Source organism: Primulina eburnea, chromosome 16 (genome assembly GCF_022965805.1).
Source record: "Primulina eburnea isolate SZY01 chromosome 16, ASM2296580v1, whole genome shotgun sequence".
In the NCBI taxonomy this organism is placed as follows: domain Eukaryota; kingdom Viridiplantae; phylum Streptophyta; class Magnoliopsida; order Lamiales; family Gesneriaceae; genus Primulina; species Primulina eburnea.
This window is the reverse complement of record NC_133116.1, coordinates 20416312-20428608: the sequence shown is the minus strand read 5'-3', so window position 1 is coordinate 20428608 and position 12297 is coordinate 20416312. Positions and strand designations below refer to the sequence as shown.

Sequence of the window (12297 nt, the reverse complement as noted above, 5' to 3'; positions counted from 1 at the left end):
CGGTTGTTTGACAAACTAAGAGATTAATTTATTGGACTAAACTGATCACACTTTGCCTAACTAAATACTAATGCGCAGTTTATTGAGGGCAACTGTAACTAGCCGAACTGAACCTACGAAGACAACTTATCACAAAAGTCTCAAGTATTTCTTCATGCAGAAAGAACTTAACATGAGACAAAGACGGTGGTTGGATTTAGTAAAAGACTACGATTGTGAAATTAGCTACCATTCAGGGAAAGATAATGCTGTGACAGATGCTTTGAGCAGAAAGGTTGCACTCGTAGCACAGCTATCAGCGCAGAGATCTTCTCAGTCAGAGAATCAGAGGTTTGGCCTGAAAGTTTATCCTAAGGGCAAAGCTCCTAAGCTGTCTAATCTGACAGTCCAGTCTTCTTTTCTAGACCGAATCTGTAGAGTTCAACCTTCGGATGAGCAGTTATAGAAATGGAGACTGAAGGATGATGCCAAGAGCAGTGTACTCTACACAGTGTCCGATGGTATTGTAAAGTACAGAGGAAGTATTTGGGTGCCTAGTGTTGATTCGATCAGAGAAGATATTTTGATAGAGATACATACATCTTCGTATTCCATCCATCCAGGGGTACCAATATGTACAAGGATTTACAAATGTTGTATTGATGGCCAGGGATGAAGCGGGACATTCGCCAATTCGTATCTGAGCGTCTTACTTGTCAGCAAGTGAAAGCAGAGCATCTGAAGCCAGCAGGAATGCTTAAGCAACTCCCTATTCCTGAGTGGAAATAGGAGAACATCACCATAGATTTTGTGGTTGGTTTGTCAAGGTCAGTTAGGGGATCTAATGTCATTTGGGTTATAGTGGATCGACTTACTAAATCGGCACACTTCTTACCAGTGAAGACGACTTTCTCCATGACCCAGTATGCAGAGCTCTATATCTAGGAGATAGTCCAATTGCACGGGATCCCAGTTTCTATTGTGTCTGATAGGAACCCGAGTTTCACATCGTCTTTTTGGAAGAGTTTGCATTCAACTATGGGGACGAAGTTGCTATTTAGTACGACATTCCACCCTCAGAGAGATGGCCAGTCTGAGCGAGTGATTAGGATATTGGAAGATTTGTTGTGAGCCTGTGTGATACATTTCCATGAAAATTGAGAATCGAAACTACCTCTAGTGGAGTTACCTACAACAACAGTTCCAATCATCTATACGTGTGGCTACCTACGAAGCATTGTATGGAAGGAAGTGCAGATCGCCAATTCATTAGGATGAAGTCGGTGAGAGATCAGAACTTGGTCCATAGATTGTTCAACAGACTATAGATGTGGTGATCAAGATGCGAGACAAGGTGAAGACCGCCCAAAGTCGTCAAAAGAGTTATGCTGACAAGAGAAGAAGGGATCTTGAATTTGCCGTAAGAGATCACGTATTTGTGAAGATAGCACCTATGAAGGGTGTTATGAGTTTTGAGAAGACAGGAAAATTGAGTCCGAGATTTATTGGGCCATTCGAAATTCTTGACAGAGTTGGGACACTTGCTTATCGTGTAGCCCTACCGCCGAATCTGGCCGGAGTACACAAGATATTCCACGTCTCGATGCTGAGGAAGTATATCGCAAATCCTTCGAAAGTCTTGAGTTTTGAGCTGTTGCAGTTGGCTCCAGATCTGTCGTATGAGGAAACCTGTCCAAATCCTAAACAGACATGAGCGGAGGCTTCAGAACAAAGTGACCAAGTTGGTCAAAGTACGATGGCTGAATCAATAAGTGGAGGAGGCCACTTGAGAAGCCGAAGCAGATATGAGAAGCCACTACCCAGAGCTATTTGGTAAGACTTAATTTTGAGGACGAAATTTATTAAAGTGGATGAGGAATTGTAGAGCCCAAAATCAGTACACGTAAAACTCATGCATTTATTTAAATGGTTAAATTATTTATTTAATTTTAAAATGATTTTAACGAGGCATGATTTATGAATTTGCATTATTTTTATTATTAATGCTTCTGTGATGTACGTTAAAATGTTTTCTTGAGTTTCATGTTTCAGGCGATTATTCGATTCGGGATCGAGGAAAAGAGATCGGCGACGATTTGTGCGATTTGTAAAATGTGGTATTTTATTTAAAGTCAAAAAAGTGGCATTTTAAATGAGTTATTAAGCTTTCAGCATTTTAAATCCTAATTTAATTATTAAATGATTTTACGATTTTACACTTTTAAAGATGTGTCACTTGTACATTTTATTTTTAATTAGGAGATTTTTGTAAAAGTTAGGGTGGATTAACTTTTTAATTAACATTTTAATTATAAATTAAGCAAATATTTACCCTTAATTAAACACACACGTTAACACTAAAACACACACATCCATCGGTTTTCTTCCACACACACACTTCATTGTGTTGTTTTTTTCTTTTTTGAGAGATTAGTTAGGGTTTTTAGAGTGACAGCAGCCGCCCCCTCCCTCTTCGATCTTTCCCAGAAACTTTGCATTCATTTTGTAGAAAGAAAACGTGTCACACTTCGTCTCGGATCAACCCTCGCATCTTTCCACTTCGGTATCGTCGTTTCGTGAGTTTTTAAAGATCAAAGGCATGTATATTCTTTCGCTTTGACATTGATCTTGTCATAGTATATGTTTTGATGGTTATTTTGTGTAAAAATTCATGTTTGTTATGCAAAAGTTTGAGCAAAAACATCTGAAATGATTCTTGAAAGTTTTTAGATCTCAAAACTAGATGTTGCTGTCATTCCATGTACTGTACTTTTTTGGTCGATTTTTTGAAAAATAATTCTACATATTAAATGTAGTACTTTTCGATACCTTCGATTTGACAGTAAATTCGTAATTTTTGGACAAGCAACGAGTGAGTACATGTGACTGCTCAAACATTGATGTTTAAACGATTTTTAGATCTTAAAAACCGAATCTGCTGTCATTTCGAATCCTACGAATTTTCGATCGGTTTTCTGGAAAATATTTCAATATATAAAACGCAGTACTTTCCGATATCTTCGATTTTATAGCACATTCGTAATTTTTGGACAAGAGATAAGTGAGTTATAATGATTCTCGTGTGACTGCTCAACTGTGTTGGTTTATATAAATTTTTGCGCAGGACGACGCTCGGGCGCGAGATCTTACGGCTCGAGCGCCAGACCTTTTATACAGGGCGTGCTCGAGTAGTAAGATTTTACAGCCCGAGAGCCAAGCATTCATGGAAAAAAAAGAAAAAAAAATTATTATTATTTTTAAAAAAAAAATTGTCTTGGCCAGATATGCATAATGTATTAGTATGTTAGACGTGCATAGAAAATATTTTATGTTTTGAGTTATGCTAAATGTCTTGTGACCAAAAATATGAAAGGATTTGGAAACTGGTGAATGTGGCTGTGGACCTCTCCACCCCGGTAAAGCATGACCGAGTTTATATCAGGATTGGAAAGCGGTAAAGCATGACCAGAGACTAATCCACCATATAAAGCATGACCGAGAATCTCATGTATGTGGTAGTGAACTTCCCTGCCACCCCAATACTGTGGTTTAGATTTGATTAAGCGTATTTATGTATGTGTCAATTGCTTTGATACACATCTCTACGCAAAACGCAAAATGATGATGATGTTTATGTATGGTTAAGTATGTATAATGCAATTATGTTTATGAAATGTTTTATGAACTGATTGCAGTCAATGTTTATGTATTTCGTTAAAGTTTAAGTATGTAAGTTTTCTTTAAAATACATGTGATTTTATTACGTATTATTTTTTATTATCAATTTATACATGTCAAATTTGGTATTAACCAAACTCGAGCTAATTCATCGATATATATATTATTAAAACACGAACTATTGAAGCTCATAAAAAATATTGTGTTTGAGACATCCTCACAGATATCATAACCAATCCATCACCAATCCATCACGTATATATTTTACTTGGGGGATGAACAAAACATGTCACAAACTGAAATTCCATTCGTTAAATTTAGAGGTCTATGTAGACTACATGTATGCATTAAATTTGGAGCAATGGTGAAGCACAAGCAATACTAGGCATGCTCAATGGACTTCGGACCGGAACCGGTACGTCACTTGGAATTGGGAAAGGTATGAACGCAGCACCACACAAAAGATAATACTTTATTTTCAGTCAAAAGGGGTATCTATCACACTCTCTCTTTTTGATACATAGCAACATAACTCTATATCTTTGAAGCTGCACCCTTGTCTAAAAACCAGGTCAACTCCCCTTGGGGTGCGACCAGCTGCACGGGCAGCACCTCAGAATTCGAAACATCCCCAAGTGCTGAATACACGGCTGAAGCCTTGCCCACACCTGCCACGACCAGTGCAACGTGTGCCGAAGAATTAAGGACCGGGAGAGTGAAGGAAATCCGTTCAGGAGGAGGTTTAGGGGAATCCTTGATGAATGAAACCCACTTTTCTTTTTCTTGAACAAGAGGATGCCCCGGAAACAAAGAAGCAATGTGCCCATCAGGGCCCATACCAAGAAGCATAAGGTCGAATTTGGGGAACATAGTACCCTCTGAGTTATCGATTATTTTGGATTTCACCAAGTGCCTGAGGCAGGTCTCGTAGTCATCTGCTGCACCCTCGGCTGACAAGGCGTCGTTTATGGCATACACGTTACCGACAGGAATTGGAATCTGCAATAGGACAAGTATAATGAAAGAAAATTTCACACAAAGTTATTTCAGTATATCTCGAGTTTCACGCATGAAGAAAAGTGTTTCCGTCAACATATATATCATCAATGAGTGAAAATTCATACTCTCACACAAAGTTATGCAGTATATCTCAAGTTTTACGAATGAAGATATGTGTTCATGTCAACATATATATCATGAATTGAGTGAAAATTCATTCATACTCATGCACCAGTAAAAATTCATACTCATGCACCAGTAGAATATAATCTTTGGAATAAGAGAAATCACATTATTTTACAAAGACATTACTTTTTGGTATATATGACAGAAAATGAAAGTATAGAGCAACTCCAATCTCTGAAAGATCGGTAAACATAATTTAAAATACAGTTATTAAAAAACACACAATCGACTGCCATAAGATTTTCAACCCAGACAGTTTTTTACTCTATCCTGTTTGTCGGGGCAGGAAATACTTTGACAACTCCACAAATTGAAAACCATGATATGCAATAAATCATCAGATGGCACAATGCATGAAGTGATAAACTGTTGATGAGCAAGAATGATAAATATTGATCCAGGATCAGGAAGATACGAGGCATGAAATTCACATGCATTCCTGATGCTATTTACTTTCATAACCAATCATACACGAAATCTGTACACGTACAAGACAAGGCAAGACACAAAACGACTATCATGCACTAACAGTTGATTTCAAATAAACTTTGATTATTGTCCCACGCAAAAATCATAACCAGTGAACATCCACAAATTCAAGGCCCTTAATCACTTGCATCACCCACCCGTCCATAGGCATGTTATTGGAGGTATTAAGACAATGTTTCCTGAAGATACATCAGTTTCACATCTTATGTTTCCTGAAGATACATCAGTTTCACATCTTACTCAGCATAAATGAACATTCATCAATCAACTCTAACTAACGCCAACTGTGCTGTGAGTTTCTCTCCATCACACTTACTGCACGAACTTTAGGTGAAAAACATAATCGGTCCTATTTTTATTTCTTTTTTCAAGTTTCACGGATCACACCGAATTCCATTAGTCCAACACAAAAATAAAAATAAAAATAAAAATTCTAGTTTTTCACAAGAATCAAAAGCACCAAATCTAATGCTACTACATGATTATCGAAGCACATTCTGAATACAAAGACAAGTACTTTATGCACAATACCTTGGACAGAAACTCATTGTACGCGAGGAGGTAATTGCTATCAGGATGATCCTTGGGCACCACTCTCTCATCCACCCAAAACACATGCCATGTCGACCAATCCACCGAATCAATGTAAGGAGGTTCCAGCAATTTCCTTCAATCACATCGCCATAATTCAAGAAACAAAAAATATATAAATTCTTGCTCTGTTTCAAACTACTCGAAACAACGAAAGTAGCAATCACAATCAATCACTCGAGAACTCATAAAGTAGCTGCACAACAGATAAGATATGGAGTTTAATTACCTGAGAGACTTAACAAGAGAACCGCCGGACAGAACAACGGTGAAAGAGTCTCTCTCTTTGGAAATTGCACTACATAGATCGGCAGTGTGCTTCGCAAGCGACACTGCCAGCTCCTCCTCCGACTCAAACACTTGGACTTTTCCTCTGCTCTTCGGGGTCACGATATCCGCCATCGATGCCTTCGTTCTGTAACTCAAATCAGCAGACTTTATTCGGATCGGTCTGAATTGGGGCTTCGAGGCCAGAAATGGTGAAGTCAACGGGATGCAGGGCGACGATCGGGGAGAGGAAGAGTGCGGTAGGTTGCAGGTTATAGCGTAGAAAGATTGTAAGGAGGAAGCCATGGAATCTGCGCAGCATAAATAGAGAGATGAAGGTAACCGGCAACAATGGAGGTAGGTGGCGTTTGGCGGTGGGTGGAGTGGCACGTGGGTGTTCTACAACGTCGGTATCTTATTCGATTTGTTTGGTCGGGCCCAATCCGATAAAGTGGTAATGCACAAACATTAGAAAAAAAGAAGAATATTCGAGTGAGGCTTATACCTACAATTGAAAGCAATTTGTTGGCTTTGTTTATAAAAATGTGTATTGAGAGAAAATGACGAAACTTCGTCTTCCAAAAATCAAGGTAATCTTAGAAAAATGATAAAGCTTATTAAAAAAAATAGATGTTAACATCAATAATATTGTTTTAAAAAAAAACAGCAAAAAATGCAAAGTATATATCATTAGACATTCAAAAAGATATTTCGCATATTATTGTTGAGAGAGTGAGAAAAGAAATATGAGAGGAGGCTGGGAATGCAAAATATTGTTTTTTGGTTAATGAAGCTAAAGACATATATGACAAAGAGCATATGGTTATTATGTTGAGATTTTTTGATCGTGAAGGGTTATTGATGGAGCCTTTCTTTATATTGTGCATGTTTTGACACCACTACGGTAAGACTGAAGAAATAAATATGTAACGTGCTTGTTCGACATGAGTTAAAATCAAAGATATTCAGGATCAAGGATAAGATGGAGCTAGCAATATGTTTGGCTCATGGAACGTAATGTATGCTATTTTTCTGAGGATTCTCCTCAAGCATATTATGTACATTGTTTTGCTTATAGACTTCAGTTGGCTTTGGTAGCGGTTGCTGAAAGATAGAGTTCTATTTGGATATTTTTCTCAAAATTGAATTTTATTTGTAATATGATTAAGGCAATTCCAAAACATTACACTAAGTTGCAATCCTCTTAAGCTATTGAAATTGCAAACATGGAAGCTACTGGTATTCGTGAGACAGGTTCTAGCATTAATCATATGATTTCTCATCAATAAAATTGGGTTCTCATTTGATTTCTCATTAATCATTTCATTTCTCATTTGTTTGCGACAAAAGAACGGGCCTTAATTAGATTGGTGTTTTGCATCGGGCTAGGAAGATGCGTTGGAGTTCTCATTTTGAGTCTATTTGAAATATGATAGATATGTACAAATATGTGATTATCATGGTCGAGCACACGATGGAATGGGGGAAGCTACATGTTCTTTGATTACACTTAGATAATTTGATTTCATATTTATCTTATATTTAATACATCACATTAATGGGGATCATAGATTTTTTTGTCGAGCTTTTCAAGAAAGTCTTTAGAAATTTTAAATGCAATGAATTTGTCTCAACTACCAAAGTTTTACGTTATAGTTTGAGATATGAACGTTATAATATTCTTATTGTAAGGTCCAAAATATGATAATGTATTCCAACTGCATGCAAATATAGTGTAAGGCTCGAGATTATTAATCTTCATTAACGTGGGACTCGGAAGATATGAGAATGCATGATGTGCAATGAGGGGAGAAAAGACATGAGAAATTAGCGTTTTGAGTACAAGAGAGACCGCACCCGCGCTTAGAACAGGAGTGCACCAGCGGTCATTGAAATGAAATTATGAAGGGAAGGCCGAAACATCACCGCACCCGCGGTGCTAGAAGGACCGCACCCGCGGTGCAGCTACAGTAGGGTGACCGCACCCGCGGTACGAACAAGACCGCACCCGCGGTCATCGAATTTCAGAAAAATGAAATTAGTGCCGAGAACACAGCGCACCCGCGGTGCAAACCTGACCGCACCCGCGGTGCAACGTGCAGCTTGAAAAGTAAGCCACGTTTCCTGGTGTTGCATGCAGTATATATATAAGAATGACACGTTTTCCCTCAGAAATTCAGAAAAAGGGGCCGAGCTTTGGAGAGAATTTTCCTCACGCCTTTTAGATTTGCGATTGTGAAAGATCCGTCCATCAGAATTCAAATCCGACTTCAGTTCTGAGTTTCTCTTGCTACGAGCTACACAAGGACGTAAGTTTTATTACGTTTAGACAAGATTTGAATTTATGAGATTGTCAGAATTGAATATGAATAAGATATGGTGTTTCTGTTACAATAGAAATGGTATAATTGAAGTCAGATTAAAGAACAGATTGTTTCTGTAATTGTTATGATTTTTGGTGTTGATTTGACTGAGATTCGATATCAGATTTATGTTATTGTTGAGATTATGAGTTATATCAGTATTGATTATGAGTTCTAGTATTATATCTGTGATATTGAGATTGACGGGGTTATTCAGATTGTATTGTTATGCCGTCGAAACATCAGCAAACTGACATCTGATCAGATTTGATATTGATTACGATTGCATTGTTATGTCATTGATATTGATCAGATTATGTATTGAGTTGAAGATTAATCAGAACAGATTCTGAACTGAGATATATACTGATATGATATTTTTATGAATTGTCATTATCAGATTGATATGGACAGATTGGACTACCAGACTTCGTCTTCGTCAGACCTGGAAGACAAAGGTATAATTCATGTTTTGTTTGGGGAGATACAACTCAAATGAGATCTAAATTGAGTTTCCCAACCAAAATCACATACTAGAATGGTTATTTATATTATGTTTTGTTTATAGAATTTGTATTCAAATATTTTGATATGTTTATACTTTGTTTATAGATTGATATGCATTGCATTTAAGATAGGAGAGTCTTGACAGAACAGTCAGACTTCTAGACGTTCGGTGATATCGCAGCTTAGGGGAAGATCACCTCTCCTATTGTAGATGTCGATACAAATCAGACCAAAGTCTAGGAATAAGACGTACAGTCACCCCGATTGGGAGGGTAGGTGACAGCCATTGACGTCTTATTCACACCGGGATCCCTAGAGTTAGAATCGAGTCGAGTCAAGACATGATTTGATTTGACTAGCATGTTTAGATAGATTGGTTCCTAGATCAGGGAATCCATTGTTATTACTTGCATGCTTATCTGATTTAGTTTCACAGACCATGGAACCTATTGTTAATGATTTTATGCATGATAGTATGCTTTATGATTTATATGGCGTTCATGCATGTTTATCATGTTTTATACTGGGATATTTATATCTCACCGGAGTATCCGGCTGTTGTCTTGTTTTGTATGTGTGCATGACAACAGGTGGGACAAGATCGGGGTCAAGAAGATGATGAGAGAAGACGAGTTTAGCGTGGTGATTCCGGACTTATTGTAGACTTGGTTTAATACTTGAAATTTAGTAGTTAAACCTTAGATTAGTTTAAGTGAGTAATGTACATTATTGTACTTTTATACTGAGATGTATATTAGATTGATGCCATTACCTTCCGCACTTGTACTTTAAAAAGAAAAATTTTTAGACCCTGTTTTATCTTAATTGATAATTAAATCCCAAAGATGATTAAGAAAATGATTAGCGTCCGGGTCCCCACAACAGGTGGTATCAGAGCGATAGATCTTTTAGACTGAGTTAGACTGAGATAGAAGAGAATGAGCGGGGTAGATGAGTTTTCTTTACTTGCATGTGATTGCTAGCATGTGATTTATTATCGTGTTGACTTACATGTGTGCTAGCATGAGACTATGTGTTACTGCTTTGAGATACATGTTTACCTGATTATTTGATTGGAATTGGTATTATGTATCACTGAATATGAATCAGATTTGATTCTTGATCAGCAGTAAGATGATCAAAGAAATATTAGAATCGATTTGTGGTATTGGGTTACTAATACTTTTGGTAATTAGATATACCTCCCCGAAGAATTCTGGAAAGAGGTAGTACTTCAATTGAACAGACAGATATGTCCGAAACTCAGATGGAAACACAGTTGAAGAGGTTCCAGTCGTTTCAACCGCCGATTCTGAAGGGTACTGAGACGTCAGTAGATTGTGAGAATTGGCTTGAGGACACAGAAATGTTATTTGAATTTCTTGATTTCACAGATGATTGTAGAATCAATTTGATTGAGAACCAGTTGCAAGAGACTGCTAGAAGATGGTGGTTACTAACCAAATGAGCCTTAGAACAGAGTCGTTCAGTGATTACGTGGTAAAAAGAAAGAACCATTGGAAATTCAAAAGAAACAGTTCAAGAAGTTAGGGAGTGGTTCATCTAGCTCCAGTGTTTCCGGCCCGAGTTATACTGGCGTATATTGCAGAGCTTGTGGAGGAAGACATCCTACAGAGCAATGCCAGGGAGTGACTGTAATTTGCAATATCTGCAAACACCGGGGACACTTTGCTAGAGTTTGTCCACAGAGAGGTTCCCGAAGATTTCAGGGGGCAGAATCATCTGGTGGCAGTGATCGAGGAACAAACCCAGGGCACACTTGATGATATAGTGACAGGTACTGATATTTTATGATTATGATGCATATGTATTGATTTATATACTAATGCATTTTCTACGATTATCTTTGACTGAGTTGCATGGAGATATGCTGTATCTGTTGGGTTTGTTTACTGTAGTATTAATTTCCTTACCTTTGGGAGAAATGTTGATATCGGATATTTTTGTAGAATATTGTATACTACAGTAAGATGAGAACGAGATTGAGCTAGATTATGATATACTTGTGTTTCTGATTTGATTGCATTATTGATATTAATATGCTAAACAAGTACAGAACTATTATAGATTCTTTTCAAGAGAATGTAAGATTCAGACCAGATATGGCTGATGAGTAGAGATTACACAGTAAGGATTCTAGATTCAGAATTCCTTTGATATATGCATTTTCTATGACTCGATTATTACAGAAAGGAGCAGATAGCATCCTTATGTATTCAGTAGATGTACTGAAATCGAGCCTAGCATTGGCAGATTTGCCATTGATGTACGAGTTGGCTGATGTTTGTCCAGACAAGATTACGGGTTTGCCTCATATCAGAGAGATTGATTTCAGCCTTGATTTGATACCAGGTACTGTTTTGTGTTAGAATTCAGTACAGAAGGACATTGAATGTACAGAATGATACTGAATGACTTGGCAGAGTTGAAAGAGCAGTAGAAGTGTACTGATTAAGAATTGCAGTTGATGGAATGTTTCTTTTTGAAATACTTCAGTCTTCATTATAGATTGAGGAAGTTTATGTTCAGAAGTATTTTGATGATTTATGTGCGTATATCTATGCTATTTGATATATTAGCAGTATTTGCTTGATTGAATTGAGTATTCGAAGATTTTATAGAATATTCTGATAACTGTGATTATAGTATACAGAAATTATACAGATATGAATCTTGATGGAAACAGATTGTATTCAGAGTATGTGATATCTGAAGTTTGTGTACTGATTGATTACACAGTTGAGACAGTGATCAGCGACTGAGAACGACATTGATATCAGAATTATCAGAAATGTCAGAAATTCAGAATTGCTAAGTTTAACATATTATTTTATACGACTGTTGTTTTGTATCCACTTGAGTATTGTGATTTTTCTTAAGCAGTATTTGATACAGATTGTGTTGTTTGAGGGCATATATTGCAGATATAGCAGTTGATCTGAGCAATGTGAAGATATGATCAGTCAGTCAGAATTGACAGTATTTCCAGAAATTGAGTTTATGAGTGTACTAGATCAGTATAGATTATTGCTATTTCGAATCTGATTTGATATTACTGTTGTTTAAATCAGTGTTTGATACAGATTATTGTGAACCGTTGAGATTATATACAGTTCAAACCGAATCAGAGCTGAATTCGAGAATTACAGCAGTTCAGAAATTTGATCAGAATATTCAGAACTTGAATTCGATAATCAGAGCAGAACATCGATCAGAG

General features: G+C 37.1%; 1 protein-coding gene across 1 annotated transcript; it reads right to left on the bottom strand.

The window, feature by feature from the left end:
- Positions 1 to 3933: 3933 nt before the first annotated feature.
- On the bottom strand, positions 3934 to 6646 carry LOC140816642 (probable 6-phosphogluconolactonase 4, chloroplastic). The gene is made up of 3 exons (XM_073176033.1): positions 6152 to 6646; positions 5863 to 5998; positions 3934 to 4656 (listed from the first exon to the last, which is right to left on the bottom strand). The coding sequence occupies exons 1-3, from the start codon at positions 6493 to 6495 to the stop codon at positions 4192 to 4194; spliced, it is 945 nt and encodes a 314-aa protein (XP_073032134.1). The 5' UTR covers positions 6496 to 6646; the 3' UTR covers positions 3934 to 4191.
- Positions 6647 to 12297: the final 5651 nt, after the last annotated feature.

Bases quoted from the DNA above. Each gene is read 5' to 3' on its own strand.
- LOC140816642 (XM_073176033.1), bottom strand. From the start codon at position 6,495: ATGGCTTCCTCCTTACAATCTTTCTACGCTATAACCTGCAACCTACCG. The intron at 5,999-6,151 runs GTAATTAAACTC...ATGTGATTGAAG, and splicing joins TCTCTTGTTAAGTCTCTCAG to GAAATTGCTGGAACCTCCTT. The intron at 4,657-5,862 runs GTATTGTGCATA...GTCCTATTGCAG, and splicing joins ACAATGAGTTTCTGTCCAAG to ATTCCAATTCCTGTCGGTAA.